This window comes from Rhinatrema bivittatum, chromosome 7 (genome assembly GCF_901001135.1).
Source record: "Rhinatrema bivittatum chromosome 7, aRhiBiv1.1, whole genome shotgun sequence".
NCBI lineage: Eukaryota > Metazoa > Chordata > Amphibia > Gymnophiona > Rhinatrematidae > Rhinatrema > Rhinatrema bivittatum.
Window position 1 is genome coordinate 223,921,219 of NC_042621.1, and position 24,952 is coordinate 223,946,170.

At 43.1% G+C, this 24,952-nt stretch overlaps 1 protein-coding gene across 1 annotated transcript in view; it reads right to left on the reverse strand.

Moving 5' to 3' along the window:
- PDE6C (phosphodiesterase 6C) overlaps positions 1-6,616 on the reverse strand; it is a 118,789-nt gene extending 112,173 nt beyond the window's left edge. Inside the window, 1 exon segment of the mRNA XM_029610719.1 lies at positions 6,140-6,616. Within this exon segment, the coding sequence (XP_029466579.1) occupies positions 6,140-6,616 (477 nt within the window).
- Positions 6,617-24,952: the final 18,336 nt, after the last annotated feature.

Genomic DNA, 24,952 nt, shown 5'->3' on the forward strand with positions numbered 1-24,952 from the left:
TCTCAGCCCTGCGTACTTGCCAGTTCCTCAGGGAACACCCTGGACCTAGCCGGCGGTAGTGGGCAGCCAGGGACCCCGAGGGACCTGGTACCCCTCAGACCAGATCCTGCTTCGCTCTCCTGGGTGGAATTATTCAAGGGGATTCATGCTTTTGTCTCAATGCAGGCTGCTCCTCGAGCGGGTCCATACATACCGGATGACCCGGCCCCTGGACCCTCAAGGCCTAGGCACGGTCACGCGCCACCCGGGACCCCCACTTATGGGGATTCAGATTGCCCTGAGGAAGACGACGAGTCCCCCAAGGAGGGAGAACTTCCCTCGGGGGTTGAACCATATCGGACCATGAGGCGCTTCTTCTTGAGAGGGGATCTCCCAGGCCTGATCTCTCAATGCCTGTCGGAACTGGCTCTTCCGGGCCATGACGCTCCAGGTGAACTGAGAGTGAACCCCCTGTTGGAGGGCCTGCGCCAAACGTCTCACCATTTTCCCCTCCTACAAGTAGCTCAGCAGTTAATCGATCTGGAATGGAATACGCCGGAGGCCTCATTCAAAGGGGGTCGGGCCTTGGCTGGCATGTATCCCTTAGACCCGGCAACCAAGGAGAAGCTGGCGTGCCCTCAGGTAGACGCCATGGTTAGCGCAATTGTGAAGCGCACCACCATTCCAGTGGAGGGGGGGACGGCCCTCAAGGATACACATGACCGGCGCATGGACACCATTCTGAAACAAGCCTTTGAGGTGGCAGCCATGTCCCTATGGATTGCGACCTGCTGCACCGTGGTGACACGTTCCTGTTTATCACAGGCTAGGAGCAACACCCCGGGAGAAGAAATGGAATCAGCTCTCTCATTCCTCACTGATGCGGCCTCCGACCTAGTCCGTACGGCAGCCAAGGGAGTGTCATCCTCAGTGGCGGCCAGGAGACAGCTCTGGCTACGTAATTGGTCGGCCGACTCCTCCTCCAAGACGCGCCTCACGAGAATGCCCTTCGAGGGATCCCTCCTGTTCGGCAGTGACCTTGAGAAACTGGCCAATAAATGGGGCGCCTCTCCATTACCCCATCTACCAGAAGACCGGTCAAGAAGGAACCAGCGCCCCTTCCCCAGACCATCCAGGGGTAGCAACTCTCGGTGCTTCAACCCTTACAGGACTCACTACCAAGCACCTCGTTCGCAGGCCAGGAACCAGTCCTTTCGGACTAAGCACAACAAGAGGGGAACTGGCTCGGGTTCCGGCCCCGGCCGTACCCCACAATGACAATCGGCCGACCCATCCGGGGGTCGCAGCCATAGGGGGCAGGCTGTCCCTCTTCTACCGCAGGTGGGTCGAGATTACCTCGGATCAGTGGGTCCTCGCCATCATCCGAGAGGGGTATTACCTGGATTTTCTTCGGCTTCCGCCGGACAGGTTTGTGGAATCTCCTTGTTCACCCATCAAGAGGACGGCCCTAGACGTCACTTTGCGGAGGCTCCTGTCCTTAAAGGCCATAATCCCAGTGCCTACAAGGGAGATGAATTCTGGGCATTATTCCATTTATTTCATCGTGCCCAAGAAGGAGGGCACTTTCCGGCCCATCCTGGACCTCAAGTCAGTCAACCGATACCTGCGGGTCCGCAGCTTTCGCATGGAAACTCTGAGGTCTGTCAAAAGTTCAGTACAGCCAAAGTCATAATAGTAGTGGCAGCGTCCCTCAGGAAGGAGGGAATCCTCGTCCATCCCTACCTGGACGATTGGCTGATCCGGGCGAAGTCGCCAGAGGAGAGCCGCCAGGCAACCAACAGAGTTATAGCTCTTCTGGAAAGCCTAGGATGGGTTGTAAACTTGAACAAGAGTTCCCTACAGCCTTCTCAGTCGCTGGAATACCTAGGAGTCCGATTCGACACCCAGGAAGACAAGGTCAGCCTGACCTCCAAGAGAAGATCAAAGCTCTGGAATCGTCTGCAAGCCCTGCTGAGCGCCACCCGGCCCACAGCTTGGGATTACTTACAGGTCCTTAGCCTTATGGCATCCACTCTGGAAGTAATACCATGGGCACGGGCTCATATGAGACCATTACAACGCGCCCTCCTATCTCGATGGAGCCCACGATCACAGAACTACGCCACACACCTACCTCTACCAGCCAGAGTGCGGAATCAAATACGGTGGTGGTTGCAGCCCGGCCACATGAGCCGGGGGTCAAGAATGTCCTCCCCAACCTGGACCCTGCTCACTACGGATGCCAGCCTGAACGGATGGGGAGCACATTGCGAAGAACTCACCGCCCAAGGGCGGTGGAACAGAGAAGAGTTGGGGTGGAACATCAACCGACTAGAGGCACGGGCAGTCAGGCTAGCGTGCCTGCGATTTGCCCACAGACTTCGCAACAGAGCGGTCAGAGTGATGTCAGACAATGCCACCACGGTGGCATACATCAACCGACAGGGCGGAACCAGAAGCCAACAGGTATCCTTAGAAATAGCCCTCCTGATGACTTGGGCGGAAGCAAATCTCCAGGACATCTCCGCCGTCCACATCGCCGGGAAGGACAATGCCACGGCAGACTTCCTCAGCAGAGAAAGCCTACATCCAGGGGAATGGCAGCTGTCGCCCTCAGCTTTCCAGATGATTGTGGATCGGTGGGGAACGCCGGGCATGGACCTACTAGCGGACAGGTCCAATGCTCAAGTACCCAGATATTTCAGCCGCAGGCGGGATCCTCTATCCCAGGGGATCGATGCCCTGGTACAGCCATGGCCTCAGGGGATCCTGCTATATGCCTTTCCTCCATGGCCCCTGCTGGGCGCCATTATACACAAGATTCAGCGGCACAGAGGCCTAGTTCTTCTAGTGGCACCGGACTGGCCAAGAAGACCCTGGTACGCAGACATGAGAAGACTACTGGCAGGGACTCCACTACTCCTGCCTCCACACAGGGACCTGCTGCGGCAAGGTCCCATCCTCCACGAGGATCCAGCTCAATTCTCTCTTATGGTCTGGCCCTTGAGAGGGCTATATTGAAGAAACGAGGATACTCGGGGCCGGTAATAGATACCCTCCTCCGAGCACGCAAGTTTTCCACATCACTAACATATATAAGGATCTGGAGAGTATTTGAAGCCTGGTGCGAAACTCACGGCACCAATCCACATGCCGCTAAGATCCCTATCATTTTGGATTTCCTGCAAGTTGGACTTCAGAAGGGTCTGTCCCTCAGTTCCATCAAAGTTCAAGTGGCAGCGCTATCCTGCTATGGTCCCCGGAGTGACGGCAACAGCATCGCCACACACCCAGACGTTTCACGTTTCCTGCAAGGAGTCAAACACATTCGCCCGCCACTGAAGTGGCCGGTGCCCCTGTGGAACCTCAACCTAGTGTTGGAATTTCTAGTGGGATCCACCTTCAGACCCCTTTGAGGCCTGTCTCTCCGTTTGTTGACTTTGAAGATGGTGTTCCTGCTGGCTGTATGTTGAGCACGCCGCATCTCACAGCTGCAAGCACTGTCCTGCCGTGATCCATTCCTCAGAATCACTCCAGAGGCTATCCATCTTCGCACGGTTCCTTCCTTCTTACCCAAAGTAGTCTCCCAATTTCACCTCAACCAAACCATATCCTTGCCAACCACGGAAGGTTTGCAGAAGTCAGAAGAAGGTCGAATACTGCGTCATCTCGACATCGGCAGAATACTGGCCAGATACTTGGAAATGTCAGAAGCAGTACGAAAGATGGACCATCTGTTCATCCTTCACAGCGGGAAGAAGCAAGGAGAAGCGGCCTCACGGCCAACCATCGCCCGCTGGATCAAAGAAGTTATCAAGGCGGCCTATGTAGAGGCAGGAAGACCACCACCTCTACAGGTTAAGGCGCATTCTACCAGAGCGCAAGCAGCCTCTTGGGCAGAAACTAGGATGCTGTCGCCTGCAGAGATATGTAAAGCGGCGACGTGGTCCTCCCTCCATACCTTCTCCAGGTTCTACTGTCTGGACGTTCAGGCCAGGGAGGACACAGCATTTGCGAGGGCAATCCTAAACGGACCTCGGGCAGCCTCCCGCCCAGTCCGGGAGTAGCTTTTGTACATCCCACTTGTTTTGAGTCCATCTGCTACACGCTAGGAAATGTTGAGATTACTTACCTGATAATCTCCTTTTCCTTAGTGTATGCAGATGGACTCAGCATCCCGCCCGGCTGCCAGTATACATGGGGATTCGCCGACTCACGGTAGGCCATGTTTGCTTATATAGGGCTTCCACCCTGCCGGGTGTCGACGCCTTCCGGTTAAGTACACTGGCGGTCTCCAGCTACTATCAATTGGTCAGGGTAATCCTGTTCATTTAAACGATCGGTCAGTCACACATATATCCATAAAAGCTTTGGCAAGGAAGATTACTGAATTGCTACACTTCTTGTGGGGGTATATGTACCCGTGCTGACGTCAGATCCGTCTCCAACTGCTAGCACGAGCACACTATATCCCACTTGTTTTGAGTCCATCTGCATACACTAAGGAAAAGGAGATTATCAGGTAAGTAATCTCAACATTATAATTCTCATCACTTCCTTAGGGATCCCCTGTATTTATCTCGTGCTTTCCTGAATTCAGATTCTGTTTTTATCTTCACCACCTCCACTGGGAGGCTGTTCCATGCACCAACCACCCTGTCTGTAAAGAAATATTTCCTAAGATTACTCCTGAATCTATCTCCTTTTGCCCTCATCTGATTACCATTCATTCTATAGCCTCCTTTCCATTGAAAAAGGCTCACTTCCTGTGCATGGAAACCTTTGAGATATTTGAATGTTTCTATCATATTTCCCCTATCTCGCCTGTCCTATAAGGTATGCATGTTTAGCTCATTAAGTCTATTCCCATATGCTTTAGAATGAAGACTGCTGACCATTTTACTAGTCACCCTCTGAACTGACTCCTTTCTGTTTATATAGTTTTGAAGGTGCGGTCTCCAGAATTGTACACAGTATTCCAAGTGAGTTCTCACCAGGGACCTATACAGGGGCAATATCACCTCCTTTTTTTCTGCTGACCATTCCTCTCCCTATGCAGCTAAGCATCTGTCTGGCTTTTGCCATTGCTTTATCCACCTGTTTGGCCACCTTAAGATCATCAGATCCTGCTCTTCCCTTGTGCTTAGAAGAATTTCACCTTTAATACTGTACCTTTCTCATGGGTTTTTGCATCCTAAATACATTACTCTGCATTTTTTAGCATTAAATCTTAGTTTAGACCATTTCTTGAGCTTTGCTAGATCCCTTCTCATGTTTTCCACTCCTTCCTGGCTGTCTATCCTGTTACAGATTTTGGTATCATCGGCAAAATGACAAACCTTTCCTGACAACCCTTCTATTATGTCACGCACCAAAATGTTGAAAAAAACAGTCCAAGGACCGATCCCTAAGGCACACCACTAGTATCAACCCCCTCCTCTGAAAAAAAACCCATTTACCACTACCTCTTGTCTCCTCCCACTCAGCCAGTTTCTCACCCAGTCAGTCACTCCAGGATCCATACCAAGAGTGCACAATTTATTTATAAGTCTTCTGTGGGGAACTGTGTCAAAGGCCTCGCTGAAATCCAAGTACACTATGTCTAGCATTCTCCCTTGATCCAACTTTCTGGTCACCCAATCAAAGAAATTGATCAGATTTGTCTGACCAGATTTACCTCTGGTAAAACCATGCTGCCTCAGATTTTGCAATCCATTGGATTCCAAAAATTGGATTATTTAAAATTCTTTTAAATAAATAATTTACAGCCAATTGTTTTGGCATTGAGTCGCAGAGAATTTTATATCATAATATACAATTGATTCTGACATTTAAAGGTAATATGATGGATTGCTTTTTTAAATAGATAATAAATGGAATATGAAGCCACATATTGTGATACAAAGACCATATGAATTTGCAGCATATAGAAGTATCATTCTGAAGAATATATGGTATCTTTACAGTAAATGTTGACCCTGCACATAGATTAGATAAATATGTGAAGCACAAAGGAAGGTGTTTTCAAAGTCAAGGCATACTGTTCTTCTAAAAACTGAAACTATTTGCTACATGCTAGTACTGTACTTGTTCTGTAAAGAGCACCTGTAAACATTCTTCTTGAATTTGTATAATAGTGCCTTCAAAATAAATAACTTACCTTTCTCACATCAGGTACATTAAAAGTCTCTTTTGTATGAGCAACCCACCCTACTATTCCAATATCAAGAGGAAACACAATTTCACTTTCTGGGACCACCAAGTTCTCCTCAAACTTGGAGCTCTTTGTGACATTGAATAGCCTGGTGGCCAATTCTGGAAGGCCATTGCGAGCCCTGTGCAGGAACATGCTGCAACGGTCTGCTCGCAGGAGCACGGCCAGCCTCTGCAGTACTTTGTGCACCATCTTCTCCATACGATCGACATCTCTCATGGCCTGCACCAGCTCAAAAATGATATCCGCTTCTTCCAGCTTTGACATTTCTTTGAAGGAAATTCCATCCTTAATGTCAACCTGTTTGTCTTTGAAAAGAGCTCCGACCACCTCAGCTCGATGCTTTCTGTCAAAATATTCCTTGGCAAATTGAGGGTTGTTTTCCAAGTACTTCTCCACCTCTTCTTCTCTAATTTCACCCATTTTGTCTCTTTTTTTGTTTTTCACAGCATTTCTGAGGAAAAAAATTGGAAATAGGCACTCTTAATTTGGTGCAAATGAATAAATTGTAAATCATACATACTGTCCTATATCTTCCACACACATCATAAGTTTGTACAGCAGCTTCCAAACTTTCTCAAGAGCCTTGAGATCTGACAGACGGCACTGGCTTAGTTCTTCTTTGTGTTGAATCTTAGGGACTGCTAATTAAAAGAATATCATGATGCTAAATCCCTAAGCACTCTGAGCTCATAAATCCCAAAGGGCAAATTTTAGACCAACCAATCTATTCTAAGCCCTGCTTGTGTGATTATGTGATAATGCAGAGAAGAGAGAGCACAAAAGGAGACAATTATGTTCCAGTTCTCTGGTGGTGTTCATTTACCAGTTGTGGAAGGATATCATAACTTGAGTAAATAGTCTGCACAGAATGGTTCAGCCTGCATTTTCTTGGTAATTAATGCGCAAAGTGTTTTCAGAGATGCTGTAGATGCAGGTGTGCTTTCTAAGCTGGTATGGTTCAGTTGTCATGGCTCACATGGCTATTGAGTAGCACAATCATGGTTCACCTCCATAGGAGGGCTTCACATCATTTTGCAAATGGCAATGCTGGACCTGGAGCCCTAGGGGAGACTGTAGGATCCACTACTAAACCATCAGGGTGATGAAGGTAAGGAGATGTGGGGGTAATTTTATAATACAAGGGGCTGGGGGTGGGATTTGGGAATGAAAGCAGGGCCAAGAACAGGACAATTTTATTCTTTTTTAAACATTGCAACTACTGGGGCCACTTCAGGGGGCAGAAGGTCAGGAATAAGGGGTCTCAGTAGACTCCAGAGACTGTAATGCCCCCGGAGGGGAGGGGGGATATAATCAGGGCGCTCAGGTCCTTTAAGAAGATGGCAGTCCTGTGGCCATCACATAATATACACTTGGGGCTCCTAAGCTGAGGCATTTTTCTCAGCAGTAAAGTACCACAGGATTTACTAAGCTGCGGTACCACGGCTTAGTAAATGACCCCCTAAGTTTGTACAATGGAAAGTGATGCGACTTGTTCAAGATCACGAGGAGCATCAGCAGGATTTGAACCCTAGTTCTCAGCCTGCTGCTCGAATCACTAGGCTATGTTTAGAATGTAGAGCCTTAATAATACCATTTATTTATTTATTAAGATGGAAAGGATAAGCTACATTTTATTTCCTGTTAAAAGTCAAACAAAAAAAAATGTTCTTTTTGTTCAGCTAACAGCAGAGTGATGAGTGACAAACAAGTGCTATAAATTAACAATATGACAGGCTTTCATCACCTAGCAAAACACATTGCTATTGCCACTGAAAAAAAAACTTGAAGATTTCCCTGACAGAATAGCAATGAAACACTACAGGAGGGATCACCAGTCAGCTCTGAGTTAGATGAAAGAAAGCTTGCATCAGTAGCTGTATAGGGATTCTACAGTGTAATGACTGTCTTGGCAAGCAGCTAGGCTGGGATTCTAGTAATCCATTCTGATAGGTTTGTTTCCCACAGCCCACGTGCACTGGAGTGCATAGCGCTTGGCTTCATTTTTGTAGCCGGTCTCTTTAGAGTTCTCGTCTCACCTACTTTCATCACAGGGCAATTTCCATGCTACCTGCATAGCTGCAAAATCGATGGGTAATTTTTGTCCGCTGTCTTTGTTCCTGATTTGTTTTCATAGAGAAAGCATGCGCATACTTTCAAAATTGCCCAAGGAAAAAGTAATCGCAGAGATGTGCGCAACCTTTTTCTCTCACGCATACATTTTTCTGGCCAAAGTGTGCACAGTTTGGAAAATTCCAAATTAGGCACATGGTTTTCTCCCCCGACCTCACCCCATCCTGGGAAATACCTCTACTCTGTTGCTGGTAAAACTATACAGGTCGAGGCACCACAATGTGTACTTTTACCCGCAGACAGGGTGGGAAATTTTCCAAAAGCTCATCTGCACAGGTAAAAAACTATTTTACAAGAGGAAATGGGAAAAATTGCCCTTCCCAAGTTCCTTTTCCAATAAAAAGCAAAGAAAACAGAACAAAATGACTCCATAGACATGTATTATGGAGACATTTGTTGGACTCATGATGGGAATGGAGAAGAAACTGGTCAAATGATCTACCCAGACATTGGTGATCTTTGCAAGAAAAATAAAGCAGATATCAAGTGATACTTCATGAGGCTGGCAAAGTTACTGTTGAGGATAGATGGAAAGGCCATCAATTTAGAGATCCTGCTAAGACTGTGATGGAAGAACTTGCAGGTTAAGAACTGCTAGGTAAAGAAAGCATGGGTTACTGATTATATATGCTGTTTTATTTATAGTGAATGATGTTTGAGAATGTTTATTGATTATTGTGTAACCCCTGGGTGGGACAGATCCTTCACTTGGCACCCAGAAGCACATAGAAAGAAAAGTAGAGATGGACTCTTTTTGCACAACTCCTTCTCCCTACCAGATAGCTTTAATCTGAGTCCAAGAGTTCCAATATGTGGGGACGAACAATAGCTCTTACACCCTGCGTCTTTGCAATCAAGCCCTGTCTCCAACCTTACTTCACAGCACTGCTAATTTACACTGTCTTTGCATTCAATAAATACACAGGAAAAGAATGGTGGTTTCCAACTTCTTTACTGATAGCTTGATCAAATGATTGAATAATATTTACACTTCTCTCATTTGATTAATTAGCAGCAATAAATAATAAGACAGCAGATAGACAAAATAAACTTGTGACTTCACATCTTCTAGCAAAGTCTCTTAATCACTTTCAGGCCAATACAGTAAAAATCGCAGGAGAGCGGGCGAGCGCACTGGCCACTCTCCTGTGTGTGCGTTTCAGAAAAAAAATTTATTCAAATTAGGGCCCGCGGTAAAAAGAGGCGCTAGGGACACTAGCGCATCCTTAGTGCCTCTTTTTGGACAGGAGTGGCGGCTGTCAGCGGGTTTGACAGCCGACGCTCAATTTTGCCGGCGTCTGTTCTCAAACCTGCTGACAGCCATGAGTTCGGAAACCGGACACCGGCAAAATTGAGCATCCGGTTTTCAAGCCGCGGGCCGATTTTAATTTTTTTTTTAAATTTTTGATTATTTTTAACTTTTGGGACCTCTGACTTAATATCGCCATGATATTAAGTCAGAGGGTGTACAGAAAAACAGTTTTTACTGCTTTTCTGTGCACTTTCCTGGTGCCGAGAGAAAGGCGCTAGTTTCTGAAAGTAAAATGTGCTGCTTGGCTACACATTTTACTTAGTGAATCGTGCGGGAATAACTAATAGGGCCATCAACCCATTGGTTGCATTTGTTCCAGAAGGAATACCTATTTACCAGCAGGCAGCAATGCCTTGCTGGATTTGGTATTGATCAATAATGTGGACACTATATTGGTTATAAAAGAAAACATTTCAGTAACAACACCTACAACACAGTTACATTTGACATAAATTACTGGCAATCACCGTAAAATATTTCTCTTTAATAATAGCTGAGTATACCAGATGCTTTACAAATGACCATCATATATTAAGTATAAATTACAACATATGGGTAATTTACAGGTATTATTCGTGCATGAATAAATATACATATTTATTAAATATATATATATATATATAAATATATGCTCCTCGAACCATTCAAAAAGAAACTAAAAACATTTCTGTTCAACCAAGCCTACCCAGAATAGTCTCCTCCCACCCTCACCATAGCTCTCACCCTCCCGGTGATCGCCCTTTCCTTATATTAAGGAGTTAATTACTTTGTAAATTGTTATTCTTCTTGTTATGACTTCTTGTTTTAATCTATCCTTCCATCCTGCACTTGGTTAACCCCCCACCCAGTTCTCCTTCCCTGTTGATATGTATTTTCCAAGCCTTCTGTTAATATGTGAACCGGTATGATGTCCCCACTAATACCAGTATATAAAAGTTTCTAAATAAAATAAAATAAATAAATACAATATATACCTGTATCTATTTTCATCAATATTTATTTACTTTTATTACCTACACATAGTGCTTTAAAAGATATATAACATTATCCACTCATACCACATTCATTCATATAACACAACACAATATTACCTATTGCACATATCCCTAATACATTAAAATACATACATTTTTACTGTTATTGCATATATATAGCTAATTCTGTTGTCCAGCCGTTATACAACAGTTCCCAACTAATTACAACTCCCAATTCCCAAAAACAAAATTTTTCTCTTAATACTTATTCTCCTCAAAACTCCCAAGATTTTCTCTTGATACTTCTTCACAAAACTCCCAGTAAAAATGTATGTATTTTAATGTATTAGGGATATGTGCAATAGGTAATATTGTGTTGTGTTATATGAATGAATGTGGTATGAGAGGATAATGTTATATATCTTTTAAAGCAGTGGTTCTCAACCCTGTCCTGGGGACCCCCCCAGCCAGTCGGGTTTTCAGGATATCCACAATGAATATGCATGAGAGAAAATTTGCATGTTATGGAGGCAGTGTGTGCAAATTTTCTCTCATGCATATTCATTGTGGATATCCTGAAAACCCGACTGGCTGGGGGGGGTCCCCAGGACAGGGTTGAGAACCACTGTTTTAAAGCATTATGTGTATATAATAAAAGCAAATATTGATGAAAATAGATACAGGTATACATCATATATTAAGCTCATACTCTCACAGTTTATATGAGTTAATTTTAAGTGTTTATCAATATAATAATTGGTTGACTACTTGTGATGAGCTCTTTTTATAATTTTTGATTTGTGGATAAATATGTCCCATTAATCAATTCTCTTGATGTTAAATGTCCAAAAAAAATGTACAAGGCCTGACACTGACACAATGTTTCAATGCTCTGCATCAAAGGTCCAGGACAGCTATTCAGCTCAGTGCTGGATTTTGAAACACTGTTAGTTGACCAATGAAAGATACTTAAAATTAACTCATATAGACTGTGAGAGTATGCGTCTAATATACAATGGTCACTTGTAAGCATCTAGTATACGCAGATGCCAAGTCTCACACATTATGTAGGAGACTCGCACATCAGGAAGGGTCTTACGCTATCACACATTCATTGGAATCACGATGGCATGGTGATGATGTGGCACAAGGTTCCCATCGCCCCGCGGGTTGAAGAAAAACATTGCAGCAACATAGTGATGACATGCCTGTGGAGTTCCCACCCTCTTGTGGACTGAAGAAACAAACCACGGTGGCACAGTGAAGACATGCCCATGGGGTTCCAATCCCCATGGCCTGAACCAGCAAACTGCAGCAGCACCGGTAATAACGCGCCCCAGGAACCGAAGAAGCAAATCATGGCGGTGTGGTGATGATGTGCCTGTGGGGTTCCCATCGCCTGTAGCTGAAGAAGCAAACCATGGCAATGCTGAATAGCCTGCCCGGTAGGACAGAAGACTCATGAAGTGAATGGAGGCAGTGAAAGGAAAGGAAAGAACTTCTCATTCCCCTGCCTCCCCTCCTCTCTTCTTCTCTCCACTGTTCCTTCTAATTTCCCTCATTCACTCAACAGCCCTTGCTTCCCTTCTGTCTTACTTGAGAAGGGAGGGGAGGAAAGGGGAACTGAGCTGAGCAAATGAAAGGAAGGGAAGAGAGAGGGAAGGGAAGGGAACATAAGAACATATGATTTGCCATCTGGGGTTAGCCCAAAGGTCCATCAAATCCAGTATCCTGTTTCCAACTATGACCAATCCGGGATCCCAAAAGGTAGATCGATTCCATGCTGCTTATTTCAGGGATAAGCAGTGTATTTCCCAAAATCCACCTTAATAATGGTTTTTGGACTTTCCTACCAAGAACATGTCTAAGTCATTTTTAATCTCAGCTACACTAACAGTTTATACCACATCCTCTGCAACAAATTCCAGAGTTTAATGATGCATTGAGTAAAAAAGTATTTTATTTATTTTATTTATTTATTTATTTATTTAGAGTTTTTATATACCGGCAATCATGAAAACATATCTTGCTGGTTTACATAGAACGGGGGTGCAATAAATACATAGAACTTAAAACATATTCTCCTTAAAACATAAAAACATATTAAAAACATATTCTCCTATTTGCCTTAAATATATTACCTAGTGAGGTCATGTGATGTGGTGAACCCAGGAGGACACAGTCTGCTGGGCTCTGGGAGCCATCCTCCGATAATTCGCCTTTTTAGAGAGTAAATTGCATCTAAGCTGTTTGGAAAGTTAATAGTTTGCAGAGCTGATGTCTATTGATCGGTTCATGCAGAAATCTCTGGGAAGCATGCCTTTATGAGCGGGGAAAAAAGACAAAGAGAAAGCACGAACAGTGGAAGACAAAATGACTGCTGTGGCATCAACAATGAAGGGACCATCGTTGAGTGAAACAGTCGTGGCTGAGGTGACTTTGGCAGTGTTAACCACACAAGATAAGTTAGAAACTATATCTGAGCAGTTAGCAGACCTTAAATCTTCGCTGTCTGAACTTGTCCTGCGGCTGGATAATGTATAGTGGCAAGTGTCCCTAATAGAGATTGACTCGGTCGGTAGCCCTGGCAGGAAAGATCATAAGAAGCATTAAGGAGCTTCACAATGCGATCAGAATACTTTATAATGTTCAAGATGGCTGAAGCCACATTATTGCAGTGTTTTGTTATTTGGACAATTTCCATGTAGTGGTTCACAAATATAAGAATTTATAGCGGCGGCAGCATATATGGTTTGCTGGGTAAGAAGCTGGAGGCGAGCTGCCATGAGTTTGTTACTATTTTCAAAATAAGGGAAGTTATATGAACACAACACATTGCAGTAGCTAACGTGTGGAAGAATGCGCTTAAAAGGCAAGACCTTGGTGTGTCTGGAAATGCTGATTTTGGCCATTGTCAACAGAGGATGAAACGGATCAGAGAGAGAGAGAGAATGTGGCAGCTTCATTTCACTATCACCTGAATGCTGAGGGAGTGCGCATAACAGATGGTTCAGTGATTTGGAACTATTGGGATGCAGAAACAGAAAAGAGGCAATATCCCTTTTGGATGGGCATTGAGGCTACAATTCTGCAAGGTCTATTTCTATAAAGGATGGATATGTGACTGATTTTAGTGTCTAAAATGGAGACTGCCTGATTGGACAGCAGTACTAGAAGGCAGCCTCCATAAAGAGGATTTACTCTTAATGTGCATAATGTACATGGTGTTAATATGCTTGAGGAAGTCAACATATCGGGTGGAGAGTCGGGGGGTGGCTCCCGTTCACATACTTGTAGACCTTGAGCTCTTGGTAGAGGACAGTTTTCAATGGTTTGAATTAGGGGTTTGCAGGGAAGGGGGGAGGAGGGATGGATGGGAAGAGGCTGGGAGATGGGGAAATGAAATACCAATGGTTGCAGAGAAGTGCAAAGGTAGTGATAAAGGTAGACTGGAATAAAACTAAAGGTTGGAGGAGGCTGGGATCCAGTACATATGGTGGGATTGAGAAAGAAAGATGGACAATATGTGTGATAATTTGGAAACATGGGAAAACAAATTAGGTGTTTATCCTGAAATGTAGCTGGTTTGGGCTCCCCCATGAAAAGAGAAAAAGTGTTGTCACATGTAAGCAGGTTAAAGGGAAATGTGGCACTTTTGCAAGAAACACATATGAAAGATGATGAACACATAAAATTACAAAAGAGGTGATATAACCAAGTATTTTTTGTTCCAGGGAACAAGAAAAGAAATGGAGTAGCTATTATGTTACACAAAACTGTGGCATTTCAAATGGGAAATGTTAAAACTGATGAAGAGGGGAGGTTTATTTTAGTCAAAGGGCAAAGAAGTCATATTAGCATCTGTTTATGCATCTAATCAGTATGGCCATACTTTGTTTGTTAGTCTTATTAAAGTTCTAATGGGTATGGGATCAGTTCCAATAATTATGGAAGGCAACTTCAATTGTGTGGTGGACTTGGTCCTGAATAGGAGCACAGGTAGTAAGACACTGTGGGGCAGATTTTTAAAAGCCCTGCGCGCCGACGCACCTATGTTGCATAGGCTGCCGGCGCGTGCAAAGCCCCAGGACACACATAAGTCCCGGGGCTTTGCTTGGGGGGCGTGTCGGGGGCATGTCGGGGCGGCGCGGCATTCTGGGGTGTTCCGGGGGCAGGGCCATGGGCATGGTGCCGGCCCGGGGACGTTCCGGGCGCATGGCCAAGGCCTCCAAACCAGCCCCCGGGCCGGGGAATGGCGCACCAGCAGCCCGTCGGTGCGGGCAGGCATAACTTTCTTAACAAAGGTAGGGGGGGGATTTAGTTAGGGCTGGGGGGTGGGTTAGGTAAGGGAAGGGAGGGAAAGGTGGGGGGAGCCGGAAAAAAAGTTTCCTCCGAGACTGCTACGATTTCGGAGTGACCTCGGAGGGAACGGAGGCAGGCTGCTCGGTTCGGCACGCGCAGGTTGCACAATTGTGCATCCCCCTGCACTCGCCGACCCTGGATTTTATAACATGCAAGTGGCAGCTCACGCATGTTATAAAATCGGGCATAGATTTGTTCGCCCCGGGTTGTGCGAACAAATCTACGCCCGTGCATAACTTTAAAAATCTACCCCTAAGTTTGGGCCCAGATAAAGTTATCCCATTCATATGTAATAGTTTAGCTTTGGTGGATATTTGGAGGGTCCTCCACCCTGAGGAGTAGGACTGGACACACCTAGCGAGAGAACAATTGTCCCAGTCATGAACAGATTATATTTTGATATCGGAAGATCTTTTTAGTCAAGTTGATAAAGCCTCAATTGTTGATTTGGTTATATCAGATCACTGTCCAATAGAGTGTGTATTTTCTAAATCCTTGGGTTCTGATTGAAACTTCAACTGTCAAATGCCAATGTGGTTGGCCAAAGACCATGAGTTCTGATTCTTTTTTGCAAAAAAAAGTGAGAACTGTCTGAAAATGACAATGGTCACCATAAGGAAAATCCAGTATTATTCTGAGAAATCTCTAAACCAGTCCTCTGGGGTGAAATAATTAGTTATGCAGTGGCAAAGCAGAAAAGATTACATCAGGATGTTTTTAGAGAAACAACTACACTCTTATAAAAGGCATTTAAATAGTCTACAGATGGAGGAAGGGGTAATGAAGTTTAAAGCCACACAAAAGCTGCTCAGTGAATTACTACATCGGAAAGCCATGGGCTCCCTTTTTGTGAATTAACACAAGTTATTCCAACATGGAAATAAGTCTGGGTGAATGCTAGCTAATCTGGTTAAGGCCCAAAGGTCTTCAAATTTTATAGGGGGTATCAGAAATGAGCAAGACCAAATTGTAAATTCCTTAAAAGAGATTAGTGAAGTGTTTAAAGAATTTTACCAACATTTGTATAAGGCAAAGCCCACTAATGGCGCCCAAAGGGATCAATTTCTTTCTGGACTTCTGATACCAAAAGTACCGAACAAAGATCTGGAAAGACTGAACTCCCCCATTAAAGTGCAAGAAGTGGAGCAACTAATTAAGGAATTAGTGAATTTTAAATCACCGGGGCCAGATGGGCTACCAGTCTTACAATATAAATTTCTGGTGGGGAAGCTAGTATTACCTCTTAGAGAAATATATGATTACATGATTAAGGAAAGGAACTTGCTGGAAACTGACAGTGACAATCATAATGGTATTGCCCAAACCAGATAAAGATCATACATATCCAGCATCATGCTGCGCAATCTCCCTTCCTAATCAGGATGCAAAAAATTATGACAAAATTTTAGCAAATAGGCTTAAATTACTTATGCCTAAATTAATCTCTCCAGAACAAACAGGCTTTGTCTCTGGAAGAAGGTCAACGGGGAACATCAGGAGATTGATGTTGGCCATAGAAGCCTGTAAGAGATTTAACTACAAAGATCCTCTGTTGGTCAGCTTTGACATAGAAAAAGATTTTGGCTGGGTTTCCTCGGAGTTTCTAAAGATTCCTTTGGAGAAGTTTGGGTTTTCTGGCTCAATTTTAAGAAGCCATAAAATTATTATATATTAGTTCGAAAGCATGTACTTGTGTGAATGAATCCTCATATGGGATTTTTAGATTAGAAAGAGGAACTAGTAGACAGGGTTGTCTTCTGTCTCTCTCCTGTTTATTTTAACATTAGAACCTCTCATTCAATTAAAGTTGGATCAAAGAATAAAGGGGTGCAAATAGAGCAGGATGAGTAGAAGTTAATATTGTTCATAGATGACATTTTGATGACTTTAACTCAGGCTCGTATATCATTACCACTAGTATTGTCAACTATAGTGGAGTTTGGTTGCTTTCGTGGACTGAAACTGAACTTTAGTAAGTCAGAAGCTATGGATATATGCAGGCAACTGAAAGCAATATGGCAGAATTTTCCACTGAAGTAGGCTGATTCTATTATTAAATATCTGGGTATAAGAATACACAGTGACACTAGTACCTGGTATCAATATAACAGCTCGGTATAAATATAACATCCCACCTATTATGCAGGATTACTGTAAAAGTAGCTGGTTACAGTTGCCGCTGTCATTATCTGGAATAATTGCCCTGGTGACAATGATTCTTATCCCCAAACTTCTTTTTGTTTTACAAATGGTTCCACTTGTACTGCTGAGAAAAGATAATAAGTTAATATACAAACTTTGCTCTCATTTTTTCTGGAGAGCGCGTCTTCCCAATTTCTAGATTTATTATTCCAAAATTGGAAGGAGGGATGGGTTTTTCAGATCTCCAGTTTTATAATATGGCTTGTGTTATGAGAATAATAAGAGAATGGTTAGTGGGATATTCAAGTCGGGCTCATTTGATAGAAACACATGTCTTACATGCCATGAAAGAGTCTCTTTCGCTTTATGTTTCACAGTCAGTTATCTTTCAAACAGTAAGGAAAAGATGGAAGTTTATTAGATCTTTTTTGAAGCTGCCTTGGGATAAGTCATATTGTTTACACTTGGTAGGGAATCCAGTCTTCCAACCTGGGAATATGTACAAGATATATGACACGTTAACTAAACAAGGGAAAGGTTATCTACAACCCTTTATTAACTTGCGGTCTGGTGAAATACAAACATTTGAACATTGTGTGACGCATCTACACTTTAGTAATAAAGATTTCTTTACGTGTCTACTATTACGCAGTTACATTTCTGCCCGCAATGTTTCAAATGTGATAGCTTTGACAAATGGTAAATTTCAGTGGTTGCTCAGTCTTTGCGTAAAGAAATCGCTGTCAATTACTACAATATACAAATATATGCATGAAGGTAACAGATATAGTATTTCAAACTCTTGCTGAAGTGTACTACTCAATTGAATTACAATGCACATTATTAGAGGAAGATTTGTATTGGTGTTCAACCCATAGGCCTAAGGTGGTGATGTGTAATTTTGAGAGAGATATATTTCAAAATCCTACACAGAATTGTATTCTGGCCTAACAAAGCTTATAAGACTCATATCACCTCTATATAGATGAATGTCTGAAATGCTCACATAAGGGAGCATCGTTAATGTATTATTTATGGGGTTGTGGCAAGATACAATCTTTTTGGCAAAGTGTCTTGTCATTCTTCACATCTATGATCTCTGAAAGATTTCCTTGGTCAGCAGCTTTTTGCCTATTGAGGTATCCAGGATAAATGAGGGATACTAAGAGGGTATATAATGTATTATTAGCAGAGGGGTATATGCTAGCTTTATAAAGCATTTTAGCAAAATGGCTGGATGAGGTGGGCTCTGGATTTTGTGGGATGGAGGGCAGCAATGTTGCACTTTTTCTTGCTGGAACAGAAATCTGTTGAAGTAGGATCAATTAAAGCACATAAGTTTCACCATATTGTTTGGAGGGATTTTATAGTTTCCTTGCCTGGAGAGCTGAGAGATAAAATCAACTACCACCATAGTTACTTACGGTAAATGTCTAGGACTGGATTTTTTAAGCATATGGTGATGAAGTTGGAATGGTATGTCAAGGAGGAGTCACCACCATAGGGAACGATAAATGAGAAGATTACAGATACAATAATGCAAGAGTTAAGGAAAGTTTATGTCCTATCTGTGGAGGAGGGGAGGGGGGAGGATACTCCTACAACAATGTTTGTGAGGGGATCTGTGAGATGTTTGTTTAACTGTTTAACTATTTGGTGTGTATAATATTATAGCAGTATTTGATTGTTTTAGTGTTATGTAAAACTAATAAAGACATTATAAACAAAAAGTATTACCTAGTAATTTCATTGTGTGTGTCCCTAGTCTTTTTACTTTTTGAAAGAGCAAACAGCTGAGCCATGTTTACCCGTTCCACTCCACTCATTATTAATTAATTTATTTTCTCACCTTTCTCTGTACCTTTTCTATGTCCACTATGTCTTTTTTGAGATGCGACAACCAGTACCGCACACAGTACGTAAGGTGCGTTCACACCATGGATCTATATAAAGGTATTATGATATTTTCTGTTTCTTTCCAAATAATTCCTAACATCCTATTTGCCTTTTTGACTACCGCCACACTCTGAGCTGAAGATTTCAAGGGATTGTCCACAAGGACTCCAGTCCTTTTCCTGGGCAGTGACTTCTAAACATGGAACCCAGAATGGTGTATCTGTAGTTGGGATTATTTTCCCCTATGAGCATTACTTTGTACTTGTCCACATTAAATTGCATCTGCTATTTAGATGCCTGGTCTCCTAGCCCCACAAAGTTTTTCTGCAGTTCCCCACAATCCTCTGCTGTCTTAATAACTCAAAACAATTTTGATCTCTTCATTCACTGTTCCTTTCCCCAGTTCATTTATGAATCTGTTAAATTGTACAGATCCCCGGGGCACTCCACTAACTACCTTTTCCTATTTGGAAAACTGAGTATTTGGTCCTACCCTCTGTTTCCTGTCTTTTATCCAGTTACCAATCTAAAATAGGGCACTGTCTCTGATCCCATGACCTCTCAATTTCTCTCGTGAGGGACTTTGTCAAATGCCTTCTGAAAATTCAAATACACTACATCAACCAACTCACCTTTATCCTCGTGTTTATTTACAGCTTCAAAAAAATCTTGTAAATTGGTAAGGCAAGACTTCCCTTTACAAAAACCATGTTGACTCTCTCCCATTAAACCATGTCTGCAGAGGGAGGGGTTACATAAATAACTCCACCTGTCAGCTGAGTGATTTGGAATGAGTATGTTTAACATGATTCTCCCAGAGGTGGGGAAGTAGATGCCAGAGCAACAGGACCGGCGAGACCCAATAGGCAAACCAGGCGGTCATCTAGGCTGTCAGCCATGAGGGGGTGGCAAAGAGCAGCCATGTGGGGCCGCGAGCAGAGCCCATCCCATTTACAGCCGAGAGGAACCGAGACTCAGCAGGCCACAAGCAGCGCTTCTGTTTGTGTGGGTGTGTGACTAAGGATTGTGTGTGTACGAGAGAGAAAGGGTGCTGGTGAGAGAGAGGGAGGGAGCCTGTGTAAGGGTGCGTGTGTGTGAATGAGACAAGGAACCTAAGTAAGAGAGGGGGGCCTGTCTGAGTGAATGAGGTCAGGGCCAGGGCCTGGACCAGGGAGCAGGGGGAGGGCACAAGGCAGAAGGTTCGCCTAAGGCACCTAAATACCCTTGCACCAGCCCTGCAAAGCATGAAAACATATTGCAAGTAATGCAAGCAAAACCAGTACATGTACATTTACAGAAAACATTTAGACTCTTTTATTTTATAGACAAAACATATCCTTATAGTAAAAGAAGAATTTATTAACATTGGAAAAGATAGAAAAATTAGCTTTTTGCAAGTTACAAATAGAAACCAATGAACCCTGCCTTTTTCACTTCTCAGTTCAAACAAATTAAAAATATGTCTCTAAAACCCCCATTTAAATTCTGGCCAAAAGTTAGCATGTGATTTCTCAGTTCAATCTTACATGTTTTTCAAATGTTTTAGATACATTTCTCTGCAGGTTTTGGGTAATAATGTAGTGATGGGATGCCTAGGGAATTCACAATCACTTACAAGGGCTCCATGTTGACCAGAGATCAATTTGCCTCACGGAGAAAATGTTACTAAAACCTTATCAAAATGAAATTTAAATTCTCTCTCTGTTCTGAATAAAATCACAACAACTCTTTCAATTATTCCCTATAATTCTGTTTTTCTAATATTAATACAATGTAAGCAATTATCCTAGTACAGTTCAGCTAACTGGAAATAAAATTAAAACAAAAGTTAGCTAAAGATTATCGTATTTCCTCTATCTACAAAAAAAAAAAAGACTATACTTATTTATTTATTTAAAATCTTATATCCCACATCGTCCTTGTACATTAAATGCAGAATACAGAGTTAACACACATAATACAATCAATGCAAATACAAAAAACTTAAAGAGGTCAATATTCTGAGGGGGGGACGACGACTATTTTTAGTAGTTTTAAGCTCCTGGAGAGCCAGCCTAGCTATCAGGGCCCTCCCTCAACTCCTGGGAGGGAAGTGAGAAAGAGAGAGCACCTCGCTAGTAGGTATTTATAACTCTATATTAGGCCCACCTACTCACTCGAGGTGAGGTTTAGGTATTAGTGTAGGGGTTAGGGGCCACTTTGACATTCAAAGTGAGACGTATGAACAGAACAGTGCTCTCTTGTGAAGATTTGATGACCTTTGGAGTGAGGAAACTCACCCAAAGATGAGATTTGTGCAATGTTCTCTCAACCTAGCTTGATGGACTCTCTACCTGGGTTTCAACAGCTACAATAGTTTTAACTTATAGAAGGAAGATTGTACTAATTGCTTAGTCTGGGTTTTTAAGTTGACCCTGAATCTAATATAATTCCTAGATTTTGGGCCTCTTCAGCCACCAGAATATGTACTCTCTCATTGTTTCCCTTTTTTAAATTAATGTGCAAAATTCTGCCCACCCACAAAACAGTTGTCTTGGCCACATTAAGAGCTAGCCTGCTTTCTTTAAGTCACCCGTTCATAACATCCATGCAATGCTTACAATTCACATTTATTGACAAACCAGGCCTATCTACAGGGAGATAAAGCTGAATAACATCAGCAAAAATAAAATGAAAAAATCCCCAGGCCCTTCAAAATTGAACACAATGTAAATATTAAATAAACAGGAGAGAATGATGACCCCCCCTGCGGGACTCCCTGTGCCAGAGGCATCCAATCTTATTTGCTCTATCTACAAAAAATTAAGACTACACTTTTTTTAGATTACTTACATTTAAGACTCATCTCTACTCTAGATAAAGGTTTGCTTGCCAAGTTAACTCACTAGAAATCTCCCTGCAGAAAAAAACTTAATTTCCCTTTTATTTTTTTCTCTCAGCCCAGACAGGCTGCAAGTAATGTATTACCTCATGACATCCCTGTCTCTGTCTTTTGCTCTCTTACTGTCTGACCCAATAAAACAAAGATGGCACATGTCTTTTATTTCAAGATTTCAAAGAAACAGCTGTCATTGGTTAATAAATCCCATTAGTATCCCTTGCCTGTTCTGGCTACAAGGATGAATAGACAATGTATCGCTTAACTAATTTCTGAGACAAAGGTCTGCCATTCACCAGATTGAATTTCAATTGTGTCTGATAGGCTCCCATAGAAGAGGTTAATTATTATATCTTCTTTCCCTTAGGAAGTAATGCCCTCAGGGCATCACTGATGTAACATGGGTAACCCTGCATCCGCCCTTTCACAATGTTTGCCACACACAATAAATAACGCTAACTTGAACGGAATCAAAATAGGTCACAGCATTATTAACAAATACATAACCATCAGCCTGAGCCAACTGTACACCAAAATGACCAGCTCACAGTGATCATCCGCTACCACTCAGCAAGATGAACACCTCCAGGTCACTCGGCCTGCAGGCCACCGGCAGTTTATCGCCATCAGCTCACATGACCCCCACCTCAATCCAGCAACTGCACCCAATTGTTCCAGCCCCAGAATTTCCAGACAAGCCCATCTGATCAAGTCAGCAAGACCCTCAGCATACCGCTGAAACTCTAAACTGGATCAACCTGCTTATCCCCCACTGCGACCAACCAAAACCCCCACATAACAAACCAGCAACCCAACAGAGAACATAACAAGGGCGGATGGTAGGGATGCGACTCAACCAAGGGCAACAGCCGAGTGAGACACCTCAGCCTGCTACCACACAATCCCCCCTCCCCTCCGCCAAACCCTTCCCCTTTTCCCCTAGAATCCCAGCGCCCTGCAGTCAATCACACTGCCCGAAGCCCCCTATTTACTATTAATTTTCCCACCAACTTTCTGCCCTAACAGTCAGCATAAGCCGAAAACAAAGCACACCTGCTCCCACCCCTTCCTTTAAGCCACCCGAGGTTGAGCCTGGCACCCATGTTGCATTGGGCAGCCGGGTACTTTTACCATTCAGCCAGGGTCACAGCTGTAGGATCACTTACTTCTTCATAGAGCTGTTCATAATTACAAGGCATCACAACATTTTTTTTCCTTTCCTTATGAAATTCTCAAGGAAAAGGGGGGGAAGCCTAAGATGATCATTACTATGGCTTTCCAGTCATAATCAAGAAGTGGATACCTTTATGTCTTTCAAAAGGACATTTGGTTCCTCCTTTACTATGTAGCATTTTTTCTTAAACTAGGACAAAAAACCAATTGCAGGAACCTTTTTCATATCTCACTTGTAACTCAAATGAAACCTTAGCTAGGCAGAGGGAGAAACAATTTAAATTAATAAATGCTCTTGTCAGTGACTTACATAGATTAAAGATTAATTGCTGGGAGGCAGTGATTAACATCTCTGTGGAAATCTGGCAGCACAAACAGCTGGGAGTGAAACACAAGCATGGCAGGAACAGTCAGTGTTGATGTATTTAATTCCAAGCCTTTATTTACAAGACTCTCTTTCCCTTTGACATGGTTGGCAGATAAGCAAACAAAAAAATTCTCTTCTAGCAGTTAGAGTTCACATTAGAAGAGTGCAAAGGATTCAGGAACATATTTTGCCTTGAAGATTTCTTCTTTAGTTTCTCACTTTCAAACTTTCAGTCTTCTGCAGGGGTTCCAGTTTCCAATCAATGAAAGGGAATCTTCTCTGCCATTGAAAGGCCTTGGATGATTAACCACACTTCACATTTGGGTTGCCGCAGCTCATCAGCTCTCCAGCTCACAAGATCTATTCCAAGCTGCAGTTTGTAAACTTCTGATAAAATGTTTTTAGCATGATCAAGTCAGCTCAGGGCTTTAACCTTCCTCTGGCCAGAAAATATCTGGGGGCCCCATCCACTTCATCACAGGCACAGGCTGTGACTGGTGCAACATGGAAAGCCAAGAACTGCACGAGATATGCTAGGACTCCAGCTTTTCATTCTATTAAACAACCTGACAGTGATTTGCCTGGAAGATATTATGATATTTTTTGTAGATGACACTAAAATTAGTAGTACAGCAAATTTCTGAGAAAATGAAAAACTGCAAAGGTATATGGTCCCATTAGGGAAATGGGTTATTTACAGGCAAATGGGATTCACTGTGGACAAGGGTGAGGCCTCATATTTACGAAAGAAAATTAAACAAGAACACTTATAAAGTGGGAGGAGAAGATTTGGGAAATAAGACTAAAAACAAATAAACTAAAACTGAAACTACAGAACTAAACGTAGTTAAGATCTTCAGAGGGATAGCTGTGTTAGTCTGGTGTAGCAAAACTGGCAAACGGCAGGTGGCACCATATAGACTAACCAATTTGAGGCATGGGCTTTCGAGGACAGAGTCCAGTTTGTCAGGTTGCATCTGATGACACTGGCACCGTCCCGGAATGCCAGTGCCCTGCCCCTTTCCATCCCTTTTTTTTTTAGCTTGCGCACACATGCATACATGCATAATTAGCTGCTTTTAAAATCTGCTTCCCTCATGCACGACCCACATATTCGCATATATGGGCCTTTTAGCGTGAGCAAGGCTTTTAAATTTGGCCCTATGATTGTACTTTAAAGGCCTGATTTTCAAAGCGATGGAAGTGCATAAAATCCTGTTTTAGGCATGCGAGCGATGCTTTGAAAATCAATCGGACATCAATGCACGTGAAAGTGCACATGAAACCCGGTTTTACATGAACTGCTATGCACGCTGGGATGAGGAGTTTCGGAGTGTGTGTGTGTGTGTGTGGCGGGGGGTGCAGGGATACAACTTGCATGCATACTTTTGTATTTTCAAAAGTATGCATGCAAGTTACAATGCATACGTTTTTCCCTGCAGCTGTAACCTTGTGTTTGGACAATTTTGGGCATGCCTGGCTAGTTATGGAAGAAATTTCAAGTAAACTTATAGGCAGAAGT